Raw genomic sequence first — 22,500 nt, 5'->3', positions numbered from 1 at the left:
AATTGGCTGCCGCGTTTCGCCCACAAACATACAGTCAATTCACTTTACAATGTGTTCTGTGAAGCGCTTTGGGACGTCCTCCCGACGTGAAAAGCGCTATATCAAATGCGAGGATTATTATTATTATTATTATTCTGTGAAGCGCTTTGAGACATCACACCGAGCCGGGCTGACACCCACTGAACTGGACTAACACGCGCACACCGAGCCGGGCTGACACACACACACACACACTGAGTCAGGCTGAGACACGCTGAGCCGACGCAGTGACGGTGTAAAGGTGAGGTCTGTGTTGAATACTGACCGGCCATGATGTAGGTGACGCCCCCAGCCAGTGCGATCTTTCCCTTGACCAGGGGGTCTGAGCTGCCCACCTTCACACACTGTAACCCCAGCAGAGCCACGATCCCAGCCAAGAAGCCCAGGATGATGGAAATGATCATCAGCGCCTGCGAGGCACGGACATAGTCTGGAGAGAGAGAGAGAGAGAGAGTGGCTCAGTGTGACAAACACTCCACTCACACTCGCTCACAACCTGCACATTCACCGACGTACACTCTCACTCACTCGTATCATTTGTGAATATTATTATTATTATCTCACACATATTTTTGTAAGGGTCATGTCATTTTGTGTTGGTGTATAACATAATAAATCGCGGTCTTACATTTCCCTTTATTGTGATAATGTAATTTAATATATTATCGATTAATATTAAAAAAATTATAGTATGATGTTATATTAAGATAACCCTTATTTATCAATATGTTTTTATAAACATTTTTATAAATAAAGTTATGAAATTATAATAGTACATTATAATAATATAGTACATTAACAACTGAGGGTGTGCAGCCCATCTTATAATCATATTATATATTAGTTTATCATAACTTATTTTAATAAATCATAATTTTACACATTAATAATATCTTAACAGACAGTATGTTGCAATATTACATTGTTAGTGCTTATCGTGATTCACAATATACCACAACATATTTTAAAAATGGTGTACATAATGATATTGCGCAATTATATATTGCATTTAAGCGCTATTATTATTATTTATTCATAAAGTATATTTCTGATTTTTATTTGTAGAAATTAAAGTAATGTGACAACAATAATATTATCACGAGTGATGATATCAGCAGAACAACGTGATGACACGAACGCCGTGGAGTCCTGTAGCTCAGTGGTTAGAGCACTCGCTTTGCAAGCGAGAGACCTGAGTTCAATTCCAGGCAGAGGGCGAAACCTTGGGCAAGTTTCCTTACTCCACACAGAGCCTAATAATAATCCTCCAAAACCAAAAACAATAATAAATTGGTCATTTTCAATCTACGACTGTTTGTGGGACATTGCTGTGCGCAATTGGCTGCCGCGTTCGCCCACAAACATACAGTCAATTCACTTTACAGTGTGTTCTGTGAAGCGCTTTGGGACGTCCTCCCGACGTGAAAAGCGCTGTATCGAATGCGAGGATTATTATTATTAATATATTATTATTAATAACCGCCCGACCATCGGTGGCCTTCAGCCTCTCAGCCCCGAGGCTCTGGAACTCCATCCCCAGTGCCTTCGCCGCTTCCTCCCTTTCCTCCTTCAGGGCCTCGAGACCTTTCTCTTTGACCTTCAGCCTTCAGCTCCGCTCTCGACTCTCTTCCCCCTCCTCACCCCCTCCCTCCCTCCCCTCCCCATCCCCCCCCTCCTCACCCCCTCCCTTCCCTCCCCTCTCCCTCACCATCCCCCCTCCTCACCCCCTCCCTTCCCTCCCCTCCCCCTCACCATCCCCCCCTCCTCACCCCCTCCCCCTCCCCTCACCATCCCCCCTCCTCACCCCCTCCCTTCCCTCCCCTCACCATCCCCCCCTCCTCACCCCCCCCCTCCCCTCACCATCCCCCCCCTCCTCACTCCCTCCCTCCCCTCCCCTCACCATCCCCCCCCTCCTCACCCCCTCCCTCCCCTCCCCTCACCCTCACCATCCCCCCCCTCCTCACCCCCTCCCTTCCCTCCCCTCCCCTCACCATCTCCCCCCTCCTCACCCCCTCCCTCCCTCCCCTCACCCCCTCCCTCCCCTCTCCCTGACCATTTCCCCCGCAATGCTCGGGTCCTGACCCAACTGTACAGCGCCTCGGGACGTCCTCCCGACGTGAAAGGCGCTCAATAAATGGAATCTTGTTGTTGTTGTTGTTGTTGTTAAACGATTGTAGACGAGATCGTCCCGACTTTAAAATGCGCGGGAAAAATTGCGCGGGACAAAACAGCGCGGGAGAGAGTTTGCGCGCGGGGAGGGGGGGGCGGGGCGGAGAGGCGAGTGGGATGAAGTGCGCCTGCGCGGAGGTCGGGGGGGTGGAGCTCGGAGCTGGGACGGGGCGCATGCGCCAAACGCAGCGTCGGTTAAAAAGGGCGGGAAGCGCGCGCCGGAGCCGTTAGTCCCCCCCCGCGGTGACGGCCCCGGAGCGGCGCGAGAGGCGGGGAGTGAAGGCACCGCACCGCCCGGTGTTCGCCGCGGGGAGAAGCGCTGACAGCAACCGACAGGAAAGGCCACAGGTAATCGTTGATAATAATAATAATAATAGCAACAGCAGTAATCGCTGACCGTCTCACACGGGACGTCGACGACGAGGCCTCAAAGCGCTTCACAGAATTTACACTGTAAAGGGGAGGGTCCGGCCCGGCTCCCCCCCCCCCCCCTCCCTCAACACCTCACTCCCTCCCTCACTCCCTTCCTCACCCCCTCACTCCCTCCCCTTCCTCTCCCCCCCCTCACACCCTCCCTCCTCACCTCCTCCCTCCCTCAACACCTCACTCCCTCCCTCACTCCCTTCCTCACCCCCTCACTCCCTCCCCTTCCTCTCCCCCCCCCTCACACCTCCCTCCTCACCTCCTCCCTCCCTCAACACCTCACTCCCTCCCTCACTCCCTTCCTCACCCCCTCACTCCCTTCCTCTCCCCCCCTCCTCCTCACCTCCTCCCTCCCTCAACACCTCACTCCCTCCCTCACTCCCTTCCTCACCGACTCACTCCCTCTCACCCCCTCACACCTTCCCCCCCCACCTCCTCCCTCCCTCACTCACCCCCTGCCTCCCTCACCCCCTCACTCCGCCCTCCCTCCTTCCATCGCTCTCTCCCCTCCCCCCTCGCTCCCTCGCTCCCTCCCCCCCTCGCTCCCTCCCTCCCTCCCCCCTCGCACCCTCCCTCCCTCCCCACCTTCAAATCCCACCTGAAGACCTTCCTTCTCAATCATGTTCACGGTCATCTCCCAACACCCCTCCCCCACACCCCCACCACCTCCCCTGCTCTCCGCCACCCCCCCCCCCCGGCTCGGGGTCAAGCTCTCTGGGACGCTATCCCCGCATGAAGGGACGAGGTGTAGTTGTAGGGGCTGCTGTAGTGACTGTGCATCCTGCGGGCGGAATGTGGCAGCCAGTTGCGCACAGCAGTGTCCCACAAACAAATTGTGGGTTTGAAAGTGTCCAAATCTTTTAAAAGAAATTATTTTCCCCGGAAAAGCGAACCGCCAACCGACTGACAGCCGGGATCCTGTTTACTGCCCGGTAAACAGAGGCGTGCGTCTGGAGTAAGGAAACTTCCCATAGGTTTTGCCTTGACCGGGGTCCTCTCGCTTGCGGGGCGAGTGCTCCAACTAACCACTATCTTTAGTTGCTTATCTTACCTCCCGCAGCAAGAGTTCAACGCAAGGAGGAGATTTTGCGAGGTTATCTATGGTGAGGAGTGTAAATATGCATCCTGTAGTCCTGTAGTCTAGTGGTTTGAGCACTCGCCTCACAAGCAAGAGGACCGGGGTTTGATTCACGGGCAGGATGACATGATGGGCAAGTTGCCTTACTATGCTAACGCCTCTGCTTACCCAGCAGTATGTAGGATACCGCTTGTTTGTCGCCTGGTGGATTGCTTTTCCAGGCGTAATAATTCCTTCAAAGTAATAAATAAAAATAATTTTACTCAAACGCTGCTTGCACAACTGGCTGCTACATTTCGCCCACAAAATATACAGTGAATTCACTTTACAATGTATTCTGTGAAGTGCTTTGAGACATCTCGAAGACGTGATAAGGCTCTATATCAAATGCAACGATTATTATTATTTCTGAAGTTTACTTGAGTTAGAGTTATAAAGTGAAGTATTGTTGAACAGTGAGTGGATATTGATAGGTTTAGACATATTCAAACAATATAATTCACTCTCACACATTCTCTCGCCTCATCACTTACTGCTCAGTCCGAACAATGAGAGGAAGTATCTGCAGTTGTAGACTCCAGTTGAGTCGCTGGCACAGCTCTTCCATAGATTCTCGTAGATGGTGGAGGTGGTGATCACACTGCCATCCAGCGTGGACACCTTCCACTCCTCGTTGGCCAGACACACGGCAGTTAGGACCCAACCGCTCACACCCAGAACAAAGCCCACCGTATCCACTCCCGACATCACTCCCTCCCTCAGCCTCTCAGGCTGGAACTCGGCTGCCCTCACAGTCACTGGACTGGGTTCACAGTCACTGGGCTGCCCTCACAGTCACTGGACTGGGTTCACAGTCACTGGGCTGCCCTCACAGTCACTGGACTGGGTTCACAGTCACTCGACTGGGTTCGCAGTCACTGGGATGGGTTCACAGTCACTGGGCTGGGTTCACAGTCACTTTTGTGCCCTCAGGGTCACTGGGCTGCCCTCACTGTCACTGGACTACCCTGGCTCTTGCTCGCTCTATATTATCACTCACTCCCCCTCGCTCTCTCGCTATCTCTCGCTCGTTCTCACTCGCTCTCGCTTTCCCTACTTTGAACTAACTCACCAGATGTTGTAAAGCCTGATATTAGCAAAGGGGGCGGGTAGATATTCACAGGTGCATCCACTGCAAAACATGGCGCGGAGCTGGATCCACGTCCATCCCAGGGGCTGTCAGGTTGCCTATCGCTGACAAGCCCTGCCCGGCCTGCAGAAACCCTGCTGGTCGCGGACTGGCCAAGACAGTCTGGCTTCCCTCAGAATCCAGTTCGGGACTTCCAACCCCCAACGGTCAGTTGTCTATCTCAGCCGATGGTTCATCCGTAGCCGGCAAACACGGGGTTAAACGGGTCAGCGTTACATGTTACCGGAATAGAGCACAGACTCTGACCCACAACACGCTGAGCAATCCAATAGGGAGCCATTCATTAGCATTCTCACTCAGACGAGACGTTAAGTCGAGTTCCCTGTCTGTTCAGGTGGATGTTGAAGATTGCTCCCCATCGTGTCTGTGCTGGTGCTCGCTCCCAACACACTGGAGCTCTCTACTCTAACTCCATTCCCTGCTCTCTCCCCATCATGTCTGTGCTCGCTCCCCCACTGGAGTTCTCTACTCTAACCCCATTCCCTGCTCTCTCCCCATCATGTCTGTGCTCGCTCCCCCACTGGAGTTCTCTACTCTAACCCCATTCCCTGCTCTCTCCCCATCATGTCTGTGCTCGCTCCCCCACTGGAGTTCTCTACTCTAACCCCATTCCCTGCTCTCTCGCTCCTCATCATGTCTGTTCTGGTGCTCGCTCTCCAACTGGAGCTCTCTACTCATAACCCCATTCCTTGCTCTCTCCCCTCCGTGTCTGTGCTCAGACATATCAAGCATAAACACGCAGACATACACACACAGACCCTGATATTAACAAATGGGTGATGAAGTTGTGAAGTGAGCAAGTGTAATTACTGTTATGGACACAAGTGTTTTATGTGCCGTATTGATCCCTGTTATCTGCTGAAGTGCGACGCAGGAGTGTATACCTCCCCCCTCACCACACCAGACTGTGTGGGGCGACAATGCTAATCATTCCGGGATACAAGCAGGCATTAAGGACGCACACACAGCACATGCATGGCACACACACGGCACACATGCACACATACGCGCACACAATGACCATCACACACTCCCTGAGCCTCACACCCACAATACACACACATACACACATACAGCGCCCAGACACACCCACAGCGCACACACACACAGTGACCACCACAGACTCTCGCTGAGCCTCACACCAATAATAAACACATGCACACACACAACAGCGCACACACAATGCATGCACACACAGCGTGCAAACACACACAGAACAAGCTGCAGTGACAGTAGAACAGTAGATAGGCACACAGGCAGTGTAGGCAACATGGGAATGTGAGAGGGACACAGGGCTTTTACCCTATCAGTAGGAATGCAATTGTGTTTCATTGCTTAGTACGGACTGACCGAGATATGGATATCTGTCAGCTTCGCAGAGTGATAATAATAATTCTTATATCTGATGTCAGGAGGAGGACTCAAAGTGCTTGACATGATTCGCTACAAAGTGTAGTGACTCTGTGTTACAGAGATGTCCCCGCAAACAGCTGTGAAGTGAGTGGGCGATTTTATCTGGGGGAGTGCAGCCAGGACACCAGGAGAGAGAGAAAGATACTCCCTTGTCTTTTCCCGATAGCACCACGGGAGAGCGTTGACATCTACCTGAAAAGAGCTCAGACAGGGAGTGAGGTTTAACATCTCATCCAAAGGTCAAGATCATTGACAATGGGGAGTTCTTTGACCCCAGTTATCCCTCTATCTCTCTTTCCTGCTGCTTATCCAGCTAGGACCACCCTCCCCGTTAGTTAGGGCTTTGCCTGAAAGGTTAACAGGAGCTGAGGGGGAGGATTCCCTGCCCTCAGTGACTGGTCTGCCCTTCCAGGTCCTGTCGATGGGCCGGGCTGTGCCCTGCGGACACACCAGGCTCAGGAACCGGACCAGAGCTTGGCTGGAGACTGTCACTCATTAACTAATGACGAGTCCAATGATGTCAGTCAAGGCTGTGTGTGGGTGGGGGGGAGTGCGGAGAAAGTGTAGCCACCATCAGTGTTAATGAGTTACTTTGCCTCAGGCTACACAATGCACAATACAGGCTGGAGGACAATACACATTAACCCAATGGCCCGGTTCCTCTCACAGGTGGTCAATTTCCCCCAACCTGCGGAGACATCTCCGTCACCGGTAATAAAGTAATCAATATTGATTGCGTTTCATACAGCTCTTATCACATCCAGACACCGCTCAGCTTCTCACACCCAGATCACCCTCAGGTCACACTCACACACAAACGCACACTCTCACTCACTCACACACACTCACTCACTCACTCTCATTCACACACTCACACGCATTCATACACACTCACTCACATTCACACATAGGAATTTCTATGTGTAGGTTGGATGCATGGAATTCTCAGTTTGGATTTGGAGACTCTTAAGCACGGTAATGGATTTCCACATGTGTAAGGCACGCGGCTGACCAAAAAAATCACTCGCACACACTCACTCACACAACAATTTTTCATTTACCCAGTACCCCTCATGCGGAGCAGAGTCTCGGAGCACTTAACAGTGAGGAGCCTGATGGTGAGCCAGGAGGAGGTGAATGTAAGCATGGTCGAAGAGCAAAGTCTTCAGGCTTGATCTAAAAGAGGGAGCAAGGCAGAAGGATTGAAGTAGAGAGTTCCAAAGTGGCTGATGGTGGAGCAGATGGGACGAGGGGCAAATAGGAGGTCGGAGTCAGATGAGCGGAGGCAGAGGATAGTGAATTGGGGGGTCAGCAGGTCGGAGATGTAGGGCGGTGCCAGGGCATTTCAGGAATTCAGGACAAGCATGAGGATCTTGAAGTCAATCCGTTATGGGATAGGGAGACAGTGGAACGAGGCACACACACTCAAATATTCATTTACACACACATGCATTCAATTAAACACTCCTCTTCCACTATCACTGACTGTCTCACACTGTGTGTCTCTAACTGTGTGTCTCTCACTGGGATTGTTAATATTAAACTTTTGTTCTTTGTTTTCTGCTGTTTACAGTCCAACTCAAATCACTGTTCACAGCACCCATTGGCTTCATTTCTCAGTGAATTATCTCAGCCCTCACTGTCCTCCAACCCCCTCAGCTCTCACCCCGAGTCAGAATAGACATGCGCCTTGGGACATCTCTCAGACGTGAAAGGCACTGTGTAAATGTCAATTTGTATTTGTATTTTATTATGTGCCTCAATCGTGTTCAGTCTCGCGAATCAAGAGGTTGTGGATTCGAGCTCCATGTTGGGGACTCTGAGCTCACAGTCCAGGCTGGGGGGAGAGAGAGAGAGACTTTGTCCTTTGGATGAGACATTAGACCTCACTTCCTTAGACCTCACTTCCTATCTGTGCCCTGTTGAGGCGAATGCTAAAGATCATCCCACAGCACTGTCGGGAAAGAGAGAAGGGATTTTCTCTCTCTCGGTCGACAATTTCCTAGATGAAATTGCTTGCTCACGTCATGGTTGTTTGCGGGGACCTCACTGTGTGCAAATCGGCTGCCTTGTTTGCCCACAAAACACAGTGAATCCTGTGAAGTGCTTTGTGTTGTAATCCAATTGATTCAAAACTCCTCCACCTGTATACTCATCCACACAAAACTCCACAACGCCATCATCCCAGTCCTCGCCAGCCTATCACATACACTAAACTCTGTACCCTAATCACCCCAGTCCTCGCCAGGTTCCACTGGCTCCCTTTCACAGAATGGATCAAATTCAAGATCCATTTACTCATTTTCAAATCCCTTCACGCCCTGGCACCTCACTATCTCTGCTTACCCCCAACCCGGAATCTCCATCGGCTGCCTTCTGCCTCCGCCATTTCCCTAGTCCCCTCCACTCCACCATCAGCGCCATACCTTCAGCCATACGTCTTGAAACTCAATCACTCCCTGCCTGCACCCCTCCACCTTGCCTCCTCTTTGCTTGTCCTCATACCGCACCTGAAGAAACTTCCTTTTCGCCTGTGCTTTCTTTGCTGTTAAGCTCTAACCTCCGCAGCTGTTAAATGCAGAGGCACTGATCGGTTGAAAGGCACTGTGTAAATGTGAGCTGTGGCTGTCAATGTCACACACATATACACACACATTCCCAGAGCTGAAATCAGGAGTGATAACAACATGCTCGAGAACAAATGAAATGGATTTCAGTTAGGAAATAATAACTGGGGATACAGTATATAGTTTGGGACACGACATGTCAAGCGACTGCCAGGATGATGGAAGGCGAACTTGGTCTTCTTTAATACTGGCAAATTCTTATGTTCTTATGTAGGTGACAGGTGGGACTGAGTTTAATGATTGAAACGGAGCAGCAAGGACAGGAGGCTGGTCTGTCACTGAGTGGTGGTACCAGGTGTGTGAGGCAGAGTGTTTCCCAGCCCCCAGGTCAGGGTCAACATCAATCGGAGAGGCTAGGTACCTCCCTTCCCCCCCCAGGCCTGGGCCTGAGAACATAACACCAAAATGTTCTGTATCGTAGTGGTTAGAGCATTCGCCTTGCAAGCGAGAGGAGCCGGGTTCGATTCCCAGTCAGCGTGAAGCGGTAGGCAAGTTTCCTTAATCCACACACATGCCTCTGTTTACCTAGCAGTAAGTAGGAACCTGGTTGGTGGTTGATTGGCAGATCACTTTTCGGGGGTAATAATAATCAGCTATTGGCTACCACGTTTCAGCCACATTATACACAGTCACTACATTTTGTAGAATATTCTGTGAAGCGCTTTGAGATATCTCAAAGATGTGATAAGGCTGTATATGAAACGGTAAGGATTATTATAATGTCAGGCATTCATTGGCGGTGTCTCTGATAATTTGGCGCTATCTTTTCCCATCAACGCTGCAGTGGAACGCCAGCCTGGACTGTGAGCTCAGAATCCCTGACATGTGGTTTGATAGACTGAGCTGACTGAGCTATGCTGTACCTTTATAGCACCTTATCGCGTTGAAATGTCACTCAAGTGCATCCCAACTGTCGGTAGGATTAAGCAGCTTGTGCTGAGTAAGCCTTGTTTGCAGCATTGGACTTGGACCTTGAGAACATGAAGGTGGCTGGCACAGTGCAAGCTCTGCTGTAAAGGTTCTCCTAAATCGCTGAAGACAGATGTCCATCAGGTAGCTGACGACAAAACTCTGAGACTTGGGCCATTACCTGGCATCTGTGTTTTTTGAATACGATCATTTAAGGTGGTGCTGATCATGGTGACGGGTTTCCGTGTGTGTCAGACACATGGCAGGTCACGGTGACGGGTTTCCACGTGTGTCAGACACCCGCCTGATCACGGTGACGGGTTTCCACGTGTGTCAGACACTTGGCAGGTCACGGTGACGGGTTTCCACGTGTGTCAGACACCCGGCTGGTCACAGTGACGGGTTTCCACGTGTGTCAGACACCCGGCTGATCACGGTGACGGGTTTCCACGTGTGTCAGACACTTGGCAGGTCACGGTGACGGGTTTCCACGTGTGTCAGACACCCGGCCGGTCACGGTGACGGGTTTCCGTGTGTCAGACACCCGGCTGATCACGGTGACGGGTTTCCACGTCTGTCAGACACCCGGCTGATCACGGTGACGGGTTTCCACGTCTGTCAGACACCCGGCTGATCACGGTGACGGGTTTCCACGTCTGTCAGACACCCGGCTGATCACGGTGACGGGTTTCCACGTCTGTCAGACACCCGGCTGATCACGGTGACGGGCTTCCACGTGTGTCAGACACCCGGCTGATCACGGTGACGGGTTTCCACGTGTGTCAGACACCCGACTGATCACGGTGACGGGTTTCCACGTGTGTCAGACACCCGACTGATCACGGTGACGGGCTTCCACGTGTGTCAGACACCCAGCTGATCACATTGACAGGTTTCCGCTTGGCTCATCACAGTAATGGGTTTCCGCGTGTTACAGACTCCCAGCGAATAAAAGGATATGAATAAGGTACAGAGTAAGTCAGGTGGGGTGAAATAAGGAGAAACAGAGATTGATTGTCTCCATTGTTCATTCATTGATCCTGAGGGAGAGGCACAGATTTGAGATAAAGATAAAAAGAAATTAAAGGATAAGCGAAAACAAACTTGTCTTTATACAGACAGATCGATGGGACGCCTACCTGACACTGACATTGCAACACAAAAGCCTATTGCATTCTCAGGCCAGAGTGACAGTTATAAAGTTGTCGGGAGACAAAATCAAAGTACCGTTAAAGACAATTAGGCTGTCAGTGACGTCAATGAACAATCTGCAGGCAACGATCCCAGTGAACTCTGAACAGCCATTCACATTGTAAACCACAGGCCCCATACTCTTCTACTGTGAAGGGGGTTGAGGTGAGAGGACGTCGCCTTTAAATTTCTCCCCCCCCCCCCCCCACACACACAAAATCTCGCCCCTCTCCCCACCATCCAATCTCGCACCCTACTGACAGCCCAGTGATGGGTGTTTGTCAGAAACCAGGCTGATCTGGTTGATCATGGCGTGATGGGTTTTCATGTGTGTGTGTGTGTCAGACAACCGGCTGATCATTGTGATGGGTTTCCATGTGTGTCAGACACCCGGCTGATAACGTGATGGGTTTCCGTGTGTGTCAGACATCCGTAGATCATGTGATGGGTTTCCATGTGTGTCAGAAACCCGGCAGATAAAACGATATGAACAAGTGCAGAGTAGATTGTCCGAGGTGAAACAATTCTCCGCTCGGCAGGGACTGGCCTGCTCCACGTCCCATGGGTGGGCTGGCCTTCAACCTCTCTGTTCCCACCCCACCCTCTCAAACTCCATCCCGGAGCCCCTCTATCTTGCCCCCTCCCTCGCCTCCTTCACGGCCCATCTCAATACCTTCCTTGTCTACCGCGCCATTCAGTCAGTCTGTCTACCTGTCTGTGCCCCTGTCTCCCTGTCTGTTTGAAGATCTGTCTCTCCCTGTCTGTCTCTCTGCCTGTCCTGTCCCCTCCTCACCACAGGCTTTGCTCTGCACAGACAGAGGTTCCTGAATTCATAGTGTGGGATCACTCACTGATAATTATTGACAGACTTTATTATGCCTGTAACACATTAGCTTTCAGTCACTCCACCCGCGACTATCACCCCATGCCGCTACCCCTCCACCTCGCCCTCTCTTTCCCCATCTTCAGGCTGCCACTGAAGACCTTCCTCTTTGACTGCGCTCAGGGTTACCTCTCCCCGGCTCGGAGTCTCGCTCCGCCACTGTTAATCGCTGTGCTTCGTCACCCTGCATAAGAATCAGCGGCATCATCCTGGCTCAGTGGCTCGCACTCTCGCCTCAGTCAGAAGGTTCAAACCCCGTTTGAACTCACACAGTCCAGGCTGAAGCTCCCAGCGCAGTGCTGGGGGGAGAGAGAAAGAGAGTGCCGCATTGTCGGGAGATGCCTTCCCTCAGATGAAACGTCAAACCTCACTCCCCATCTGTTTCCTGCTCAGGTGGACATTAATGATATAATAATAATAATCCTTGCATTTGATATAGCGCTTTTCACGTTGGGAGGACCTCCCAAAGCGCTTCACAGAACACACTGTGAAGTGAATTGACTGTATATTTGTGGGCGAACGCGGCAGCCAATTGCGCACAGCAATGTCCCACAGACAGTCGTGGATTGAAAATGACCAATTTATTATTGTTTTTGGTTTTGGAGGGATTATTATTAGGCTCTGTGTGGAGTAAGGAAACTTGCCCAAGGTTTGGCCCTCTGCCTGGAATTGAACTCAGGTCTCTCACTCGCAAAGCGAGTGCTCTAACCACTGAGCTACAGGACCCAAAGATCCCCAGGATCTCCTGAAGCTCAGTGGTTAGAGCAATCGCCTTACAACCGATAAGACCTGGGTTTGATTCCCCGGCAGAGCGAAACATTTCCTTACTCCACGCACATGCCTCTGTTTACCTAGCAGTAAGTAGGAACCCGATTGCTAGTCGATCGGCAGATCACTTTCTGGGGATGATAAGCCCTTCAAAAAAATATAGAATAATTTAGTGACTCAATCCACGACTCCTTATGGGACACTGCTGTGTGCAATTGGCTGCCGGGCTTTCAGCCTCTCTGCCCCCACACTCTGGAGCTCCATCCCACAGTCCTTTCATCTCGTTTCCTCCATTACCTCTTTCAAGGCCGGTCTCAAGACTCTTCTCTTCGATCATGCCTTTGGTCACCCTCCCACCTCTCTGCCTTCCCTAACCACTACACCATCCCTCCCCGATGCTCGGGCCCCGACCCCTGACTGTTCAGCGCTTTGGGACATCCTCCCAACGTGAAAGGCGCTCTATAAATGTAATTTTGTTGTTTGTTGTTGCCGCGTTTTACCCACAAAATAGAATCAATTCACCTTACAGAATATTCTGTGAAGCGCTTTGAGACGTCTCGAAGACATGAAAAGCACTATACCAAATGCAAGGATTATTATTATTATTACAGTATATTCTGTGAGGGGCTTTGAGTCGTCTGGAAGCCGTGGTAAAGCACTATATCAAATGTAAGAATTATTATTATCTCCCACAGCACTATGGGAAAAGAGAAGGGAGTTTCTGTCTCTCCCCATACCCTACCTGACAATCTCCCAGATAAAATCGCTCGCTCGCTCACTTCATGGCAGTTGTGGGATATTGCTATGCGTAAGTTGGCTGCTCATGGCCCATTAAACACACACTTTATGGCGTCCTCTCAATATGAAAGGCACTGAGTCAATTATCATTATTATTATCAGTAGAGATAACAGAGGTAATAACAATAGTAATCTTACATTTAGTAGAGTATCTTTCAGGACAATGACAATCCGCATTTACACTGTGCCTTTCACATCGGGAGGATGCCCCAAGGCGTTAGATGGATTTGGAGCTGAGCTGGGGTTTGGGATCAGGAGGGGTAGAGGGGAGGGTGGGGGTAGGAGGGTGACCGAAGGCGTGGTCAAAGAGGAGGGTCTTGAGACAGGCCTTGAAGGAGGCGAGGGAGGGTGCGAGGCGATGGGAGTGTGGGATTGAGTTCCAGAGGGTGGGGGCAGTGAGGCTGAAGGCCCGACCACCCATGTGTGGTGGGCCGGGTGGAGGATGTGAAGCAGGTTGGAGTCCACTGAGCAGAGGGAGTGGAGGTTGATATGGGATTAGCAGATCACAGAGGTAGGGAGGAGCGAGGTCTTGGAGGGCTTTGAAGGCGAGGACGACGATTTTGACTCTGTCTTCTGGGGGAATGGGGAGCCAGTGGAGCCGGGCGAGGGTGGGAGTGATAAGGTCATGGAGCCTGGTGCGGGAGAGAACACGAGCTGCGGAGCTCTGGATGATCTGCAGCCTGTGGAAGGAAGTGTTGAGGAGGCCGACAAGCAGGGAGTTGGCATAGTCAAGTCTGGAAGTGAAGAAAACGTGGATGAGGGTCTCAGCGACCTGAGGGGTGAGGCAATGGCAGAGCTAGGAGATGTTGGGGGGAAGGTAGAGCGGGTCACAACAACAGCAACAAGATTACATGTGTATAGCGCCTTTCACGTCAGGAGGACGTCCCAAGACGCTGGACAGAGTACAGCATTTCAGACCCGAGCTGGGGTTGGGGGGAGGGGCAGGGGAGCGGCTGATGGCATGGTTGAAGAGGAAGGTCTTGAGGTGGGACTTGAAGGAGGCTGAGGAGGGGGCGAGACGGAGTGACTGGGGGATGGAATTCCAGAGGTTGGGGGCAGAGTGGCTGAAGGCTCTCCCGCCAATGGTGGGACGGGTGGGTCGATGGACGTGGAGCAGCCAGAGCCGGCTGAGCAGAGGGAACGTGTGGGTTGGTAGGGTGTTAGGAGGTCGCAGAGGTAGGGTGAGGTGAGGCCATGGGGGGCTTTGTAGGTGAGGACCAGGATCTTGAACTGGATCCTCTGAAGGATAGGGAGCCAATGGAGTTGGGCGAGAGTGGGGAGATGGGGTCGCGGAGTTTGGTGCGGGAGAGGACACGGGCTGCAGAGTTAGTTCTGGAGTATCTGCAGCCTGTGGATGGAGGAGTTGGGAAGGCCGACACGCAGGCGTTTGCATAGTCGAGCCTGGAGGTGATGAAGGCATGAACAAGAGTTTCAGCGGCCTGAGGGGTGAGTTAATGGCGGAGTCGGGCGATGTTACAGAGGTGAGGGAAGGCAGAGCGGGTCATGGCTTGGATGTGGGGAAGAAAAGACAGTTGAGGGTCGAACCTGACTGGCTGGTGAGTTGAAGTGTGCAACCATGGAGGTTGATGCTGCCAGAGCCTGAGGTGCAGAGGGTCGCGGCACAAATGTGGGGTTTAAAGGAAAGTTGAACCAGGAGACTGAGGTTTCGGACTGGTTCAGTGAGGTGGAGTGTGTAATAATAAATAATCCTCGCATTTGATAGAGCGCTTTTCACGTCGGGAGGACGTCCCAAAGCGCTTCACAGAACACACTGTAAAGTGAATTGACTGTATATTTGTGGGCGAACGCGGCGGCCAATTGCGCACAGCAATGTCCCACAAACAGTCGTAGATCGAAAATGACCAATTTATTATTGTGTTTGGTTTTGGAGGGAATATTATTAGGCTCTGTGTGGAGTAAGGAAACTTGCCCAAGGTTTGGCCCTCTGCCTGGGATTGAACTCAGGTCTCTCACTTGCAAAGCGAGTGCTCTAACCACTGAGCTACAGGACTCCAGAACGTTGATGCTGTCAGTGACTGAGGTGTGGAGGCGCTGATGGGAGCCAAGCAGGAGGGCTCGTATACACTGTCAGTCTCTCTGACTGTCTGTCTGTATATGTATCTTGTTGATTATCTAGCTTCACGCCCTCTGGATTTTCCCCGGCTGACAGCCAACCCGATCAGCCCCGCCACCCTGGCAATGCCAGCTGCAGCCAACATGCCCACGATAGCTCTCTCTGTCACTCTCTCTCTGTCACTCTGGGCTTCTCTCTCTCTTTTTCCCTATCGCTCTCTCTCTTAAGTTTTTCTCTTTCTTCATCTCGCTCTCTTCTGGACTTCTCTCTCGGTTTTTCTCTATCTGTCACTCTATCACACACTCTCTGGGTTTTTCTCTCTGTCACTCTTTCTCTCTGTGTCACTCTGTGGGTTTCTCTGTGTCACACTCTCTGTGTTTCTCTGTCACTCTGTCTCTCTGGATTTTTCTGTCACTCTCTCTGTGTCATTCTCTCTGGGTTTCCCTCTCTCTTTGTGTTTCTGTCAGTGTATCTGTAGGTTCTCTCTATCTGTCAGTCTCTCTCTGTGTTTCTGTCAGTGTCTCTCTCCGTCAGCGTATCTCTCTCTCTCTCGGTGACTCTCTGTCAATTTCTCCCTTAACAGTGTCTCCCTCTCGCTGAATTTTTGTCTCTCTTGAGTTTCAATGTCTCTCCCTGAGCTTCGCTCTCTGGATTTTTTAGTCTCTCTCTCTCAGGTTTTTAAAGAGATACAGATCGATCTACAGACAGACAGTCAGAGAGACTGACAGACACCAACAGATAGATATACAGACACACACAGACAGAGAGACCAACAGAAACACACACACAGATAGATAATAGACACACAGCTACATACACAGACACACACATAAAGACATGTACAGGGAAAGCCAGCAAGATAGGGTAATGTTGTAGTGTGTTTATTGGACATTAGAAAGCTCAATCTACACATATAGTCTGCGTGGTTCAGTGGAGGAGAGGTGGTGGGTGGTATGTTCTGGGAGCACCACACCAATGTTAATAAAAACGGGGCCAGGAGAGGCACAGCGCAGTTACTATCAAAATCACCGTCAGGAGGAGGGGACGCACGTCATTTGATGGCTTCAGCGCTCAGCGCGGTGGGGGATAGGCCAGAACTGTCAAAGGCAGAGCAGGTTCAGGGCTCAGGAATGCTTCACGCCCTCTGGTCAAGATTTTCCTCGGCTGATAGCCAACCCGATCAGCCCCGCCACCCCGGCAATGCCAGCTGCAGCCACTGTGCCCACGATAGCCATGCCAACCAGCCCGTCTGTAAACAACAACACCACCAGTAAATACCCCAACAGCAACCGTCAGCGTGTCTCTGTCTCTGTTACTCTCTCTCTGTCACTATCTCTCTCTCTCACGGGTTTCTGGGTTTTTCTCTCTATCACACTCTCTCTGGGTTTCTCTGTCAGTCTCTCTCTCGCTCTCTCTGAGTTTTGGTCTCTCTTGAGTTTCAATGTCTCTCTCTCCCTGAGCTTTGTTCTCTTGGTTTTTTAATCATTCTCTGGTTTTCGCTCTATCTCTCTCGGTTTCAATGTCTCTCTCTCTCGCTCTGGGTTTCGTTCAATCTCTCCAGGTTTCTCTCTTTGCATTTCAGTGTCTCTCTGAATTTCTGTCAGTGTCTCTCTCTGGGTTTCTCTGTCAGTGTGTCTCTCTGGGTTTCTTTGTCAGTCTCTCTCTGTCAGTCTCTCTCTGTCAGTGTCTCTCTCTATCTCTGTGTTTCTGTCTGTCGCTCTCTGGGTCTCTGTGTTTCTCCCACTTTCTCTGGGTTTCTCTGTCAGTCTCTCTCTCTGGGTATCTCTGTCAGTCTCTCTGAGTTTATCTCTCTGAGTTTCAGGGGCTGTGGGGGGGTGCGGGGCGAGGGGTCTAACCCCTGAGCTACAGGGGCTGTGGGGGGGGTGCGGGGCGAGGGGTCTAACCCCTGAGCTACAGGGGCTGTGGGGAGGGGGACGAGGGGTCTAACCCCTGAGCTACAGGGGCTGTGGGGGGGGTGCGGGGCGAGGGGTCTAACCCCTGAGCTACAGGGGCTGTGGGGGGGGGGCGAGGGGTCTAACCCCTGAGCTACAGGGGCTGTGGGGTGGGGGGCGAAGGGTCTAACCCCTGAGCTACAGGGGCTGTGGGGTGGGGGCGAGGGGTCTAACCCCTGAGCTACAGGGGCTGTGGGGTGGGGGCGAGGGGTCTAACCCCTGAGCTACAGGGGCTGTGGGGTGGGGGGCGAGGGGTCTAACCCCTGAGCTACAGGATTCACATATTATATGGGGGGGGGTTGAGTCGTGGGGGGGGTTTCCTCATTGACGTCTCTTTCGCTGTCTCTCGCTCACTCACTATCACCCTCTGCCTTTCTCTCGCTCTGTCATTCTCCCTCGCTCGCTATCTCTATCTCTCTCCCTCGCTCTCACTCTCTTCTCACTCTCTGTCTCTCACTCTCTGTCTCTCACACTCTCCCTCGCTCTCACTCTCGGTCTCTTTCTCTCTCATTCTCACCCTCTTTCTCTCTCTCACCTTCTCTCACACACACTCACTCATTCACACACTCTTACTCACTCACTCTCACACTCATTGTCTCACTCACATACTCTCACTCACATTCTCACTCTCACTCACTCACTCACTCTCACACTCACTGTCTCTCACTCACACATTCTCACTCTCTCACTCACACCTCACTCTCTCTTTCTCACTCACTCACTTTCTCACTCACTCACTCTACCACAACAACAAGATTCCATTTATTGAGCGCCTTTCACGTCGGGAGGACGTCCCGAGGCGCTGTACAGTTGGGTCAGGACCCGAGTCTTGGGGGGGAAATGGTCAGTGTGAGGGGAGGGAAGGGAGGGGGTGAGGAGGGGGTAGAGAGTCGAGAGCGGAGCTGAAGGTCAAAGAGAAAGGTCTTGAGACCGGCCTTGAAGGAGGAAAGGGAGGAAGCGGCGAAGGCACCGGGAGCACTCTCTCACACTCTTACACTCACTGTCTCTCACTCACATATTCTCACTGTCTCACTCACTCTCACTCTCTCTCACTCACACATTCTCACTCTCACTCTCTCTCACTAACACATTCTCACTCACACTCACTGTCTCTCACACATTCTCACTCTCTCTCTCACTCACTCACTCACTCTCTCACTCACTCACTCACTCACTCTCTCTCTCTCTCTCTCTCTCAGTACCTGCAGCTGTTGCTGAAGCAGATGAGAGAGGTGTTACAGAAGCACACAGACCGGGAGGTGCTGGAGACCTGCAGTCGAGCCTATTACACCCTGAGCCACGAGGACTACAATATCCACAGCCGTGTGGACATCGCCCGCAGCCAACTCCTGGACAGTCTGGTCACCGTCTTCACTCACTCCACTGAGGACCTGCTCCACGAGGTCAGTCTGACCCGCCTCCCTCCCTCCCTCGCTCTCCCTCCCTCGCTCTCCCTCCCTCGCTCTCCCTCCCTCGCTCTCCCTCACTCGCTCTCCCTCGCCCTCGCTCGTACTCTCTCTCCCTCCTTTCCTTGCACACTCCCTCCCGCCGTCGCCTGGAATGTGAGTGTGGTGTGTATGTTGGGGGCGGAGGTTTGTGTGAGCCGGGCTGACACTGTGTGTGTGTGTGTGTGTGTGAGTGTGTGTGTGTGTGTGTGAGCCGGGCTGACACTGTGTGTGTGTGTGTGTGTGTGAGCCGGGCTGACACTGTGTGTGTGTGTGTGTGAGCCGGGCTGACACTGTGTGTGTGTGTGTGTGAGCCGGGCTGACACTGTGTGTGTGTGTGTGTGTGTGTGTGTGAGCCGGGCTGACACTGTGTGTGTGTGTGTGTGTGAGCCGGGCTGACACTGTGTGTGTGTGTGTGTGTGAGCCGGGCTGACACTGTGTGTGTGTGTGTGTGAGCCGGGCTGACACTGTGTGTGTGTGTGTGTGTGAGCCGGGCTGACACTGTGTGTGTGTGAGTCGGGCTGATGCTGTGTGTGTGTGTGTGTGTGAGCCGGGCTGACACTGTGTGTGTGTGTGTGTGTGTCAGGCTGATGCTGTGTGTGTGTGTGTGAGCCAGGCTGATGCTGTGTGTGTGTGTGTGTGTGAGCCGGTGTGAGCCAGGCTGACACTGTGTGTGTGTGTGTGTGTGAGCCAGGCTGATGCTGTGTGTGTGTGTGTGTGTGTGTGTGAGCCGGTGTGAGCCAGGCTGACACTGTGTGTGTGTGTGTGTGTGTGAGCCAGGCTGATGCTGTGTGTGTGTGTGAGTCGGGCTGATGCTGTGTGTGTGTGTGTGTGTGTGTGTGTGAGCCGGGCTGATGCTGTGTGTGTGTGTGTGAGCCAGGCTGACACTGTGTGTGTGTGTGTGTGTGAGTCGGGCTGATGCTGTGTGTGTGTGTGTGTGTGTGTGTGTGTGTGTGTGTGTGAGCCAGGCTGATGCTGTGTGTGTGTGTGTGTGTGTGTGTGAGTCGGGCTGATGCTGTGTGTGTGTGTGTGTGTGTGTGTGAGCCGGGCTGATGCTGTGTGTGTGTGTGTGTGTGTGTGTGAGCCAGGCTGACACTGTGTGTGTGTGTGTGTGTGAGTCGGGCTGATGCTGTGTGTGTGTGTGTGTGTGTGTGTGAGCCAGGCTGACACTGTGTGTGTGTGTGAGCCGGGCTGATGCTGTGTGTGTGTGTGTGTGTGTGCGAGCCAGGCTGATGCTGTGTGTGTGTTACAGACAGGGGAACCTGATGAGGACACGCTGTACACAGTCACTACGTCACTCAAGAGGATTTCTGCACTTTACAAGTGAGTAGTGGTTATGGGGTGCGGGAGGTGTGACCCGCCCGGGAATCCGCCCCGGGTTCTCGTTTGTAATTCCCGGGCGGGTCAGGTCAGGGCAACACCATAGGCAAGTTTCCTTACTGCACACGCACACAGGCACACGCACACAGGCACAGGCACACAGGCACGCATACACACACAGGTACGCATACACACACAGGCACGCATACACACACAGGCACACATACGCACACAGGCACACATACACACACACAGGCACACATACGCACACAGGCACACATACACACACACAGGCACACATACACACACAGGCACACATACACGCACACAGGCACACGCACACAGGCACACACGCACACAGGCACACACGCACGCGCATATACACACACAGGCACACATACACACACAGGCACACATACACACACAGGCACACATACACACACACGCACACACGCCTGTTTACCAGCAGTAACCAGGAACCCGCTTGTGAGTCGATTGGGCGATCACTTTCTGGGGGTAATAATCCCTTAAAAAAAATGCGGTCACTCAAACCCGACTGTTTGTGGGGACGTCGCTGGGGGCACAATTGGCCGCCGCGTTTTGCCCACAAAACACACAGTCACTACACTTTGCAGTGTGTCCTGTGAAGCGCTTTGAGGCGTCTCGAAGATGTGATGAGGCGCTGTGTCAAATCCAAGGATTATTATTATTGTTGTTACAGTGCTCACTGTGATTGTGTAACTGTGCGCGTGTAAAACTGTGTGTGTGGGTGTGTAACTGTGTGTGTGTGTAACTGAGTGTGTGTTTAACTGTGAGTGTGTAACTGTATGTGTGTGAGTGTATGTGTTTGTGTATGAGTGTGTGTGAGTGTGTAACGGTGCGTGTGAGTGTAACGGTGCGTGTGAGTGTAACGGTGCGTGTGAGTGTAACGGTGCGTGTGAGTGTAACGGTGCGTGTGAGTGTAACGGTGCGTGTGAGTGTGTAACGGTGCGTGTGAGTGTGTAACGGTGCGTGTGAGTGTGTAACGGTGCGTGTGAGTGTGTAACGGTGCGTGTGAGTGTGTAACGGTGCGTGTGAGTGTGTAACGTGTGTGTGAGTGTGTAACGGTGTGTGTGAGTGTGTAACGGTGTGTGTGAGTGTGTAACGGTGTGTGTGAGTGTGTAACGGTGTGTGTGAGTGTGTAACGGAGCGTGTGAGTGTGTAACGGAGCGTGTGAGTGTGTAACGGTGCGTGTGAGTGTGTAACGGAGCGTGTGAGTGTGTAACGGAGCGTGTGAGTGTGTAACGGAGCGTGTGAGTGTGTAACGGAGCGTGTGAGTGTGTAACGGAGCGTGTGAGTGTGTAACGGAGCGTGTGAGTGTGTACGGAGCGTGTGAGTGTGTAACGGAGCGTGTGAGTGTGTAACGGAGCGTGTGAGTGTGTAACGGAGCGTGTGAGTGTAACGGTGTGTGAGTGTAACGGTGCGTGTGAGTGTGTAACGGTGCGTGTGAGTGTAACGGTGCGTGTGAGTGTAACGGTGCGTGTGAGTGTGTAACGGAGCGTGTGAGTGTGTAACGGTGCGTGTGAGTGTAACGGTGTGTGTGAGTGTAACGGTGTGTGTGAGTGTGTAACTGTCTGTGAGTGTGTAACGGTGTGAGTGTGTTTCAGTGCTCACGACCTGACCAAGTGGGAGCTGTTTGATCATTGTTACCGGTTGGTGGAGAGAGGCTTTGAGAGCGGAGAGATTCCCGAACAGGTACAGCCCCCAACCCCCCGCTCACACTCACCCGCTCACACTCACCCGCTCACACTCACCCACTCACACTCACGCTCACACTCACCCACTCACACTCACACCCCCGCTCACACTCAAACCCCCCGCTCACACTCACACACCCCCACTCACCCCCCCGCTCACACTCACCCACTCACACTCACACACCCCCCCGCTCACACCCCACCCGCTCACACTCACCCGCTCACACTCACACACACCCCCCGCTCACACTCACCCACTCACACTCACACACACCCCCGCTCACACTCACCAGCTCACACTCACCCGCTCACACTCACCCGCTCACACTCACACACCCACTCACCCCCCCGCTCACACTCACCCGCTCACACCCACCCCCGCTCACACTCACCCGCTCACACTCACACCCCCCGCTCACACTCACCCGCTCACACTCACCCGCTCACACTCACCCCCCGCTCACACTCACCCGCTCACACTCACTC

At 52.5% G+C, this 22,500-nt stretch overlaps 3 protein-coding genes across 5 annotated transcripts in view; 1 reads left to right on the top strand and 2 right to left on the bottom strand.

Annotated features, from left to right (window-relative positions):
* The window catches only part of cldn15a (claudin 15a), a 7,487-nt gene extending 2,612 nt beyond the window's left edge, over positions 1-4,875 (bottom strand). For 2 of the 3 annotated variants that reach the window (XM_042345329.1, XM_042345330.1), the window contains exons 1-2: positions 4,243-4,875; positions 305-469 (exon numbers count right to left, since the gene is read on the bottom strand). In XM_042345329.1, the coding sequence (XP_042201263.1) occupies positions 305-469; positions 4,243-4,456 (379 nt within the window). In that variant the 5' untranslated portion in view covers positions 4,457-4,875. The remainder of the gene's footprint in view (positions 1-304; positions 470-4,242) is intronic. The other variant, XM_042345331.1, reaches the window with a different exon arrangement.
* Positions 4,876-16,430: 11,555 nt separating this feature from the next.
* fis1 (mitochondrial fission 1 protein-like) lies at positions 16,431-16,812 on the bottom strand (the record flags this gene model as incomplete). Its single annotated transcript, NM_001293140.1, is given in 1 exon segment — positions 16,431-16,812. A coding segment is annotated over 1 exon segment (103 nt), but the record flags the coding sequence as incomplete, so codon positions are not given.
* A 1,881-nt stretch (positions 16,813-18,693) lies between these two features.
* Positions 18,694-22,500, top strand: part of LOC121851466 (cohesin subunit SA-1-like) — a 3,893-nt gene continuing 86 nt past the window's right edge. Inside the window, exons 1-3 of the mRNA XM_042345322.1 lie at positions 18,694-18,916; positions 20,211-20,281; positions 21,925-22,017. Coding sequence (XP_042201256.1) covers positions 18,737-18,916; positions 20,211-20,281; positions 21,925-22,017 — 344 coding nt within the window. The 5' untranslated portion in view covers positions 18,694-18,736. The remainder of the gene's footprint in view (positions 18,917-20,210; positions 20,282-21,924; positions 22,018-22,500) is intronic.

This window comes from Callorhinchus milii, unplaced genomic scaffold, assembly GCF_018977255.1.
Source record: "Callorhinchus milii isolate IMCB2004 unplaced genomic scaffold, IMCB_Cmil_1.0 Scaffold41, whole genome shotgun sequence".
Classification (NCBI taxonomy): domain Eukaryota; kingdom Metazoa; phylum Chordata; class Chondrichthyes; order Chimaeriformes; family Callorhinchidae; genus Callorhinchus; species Callorhinchus milii.
Note: the sequence above shows the minus strand (reverse complement) of the source record. Positions and strands in the feature narration are given on the sequence as shown.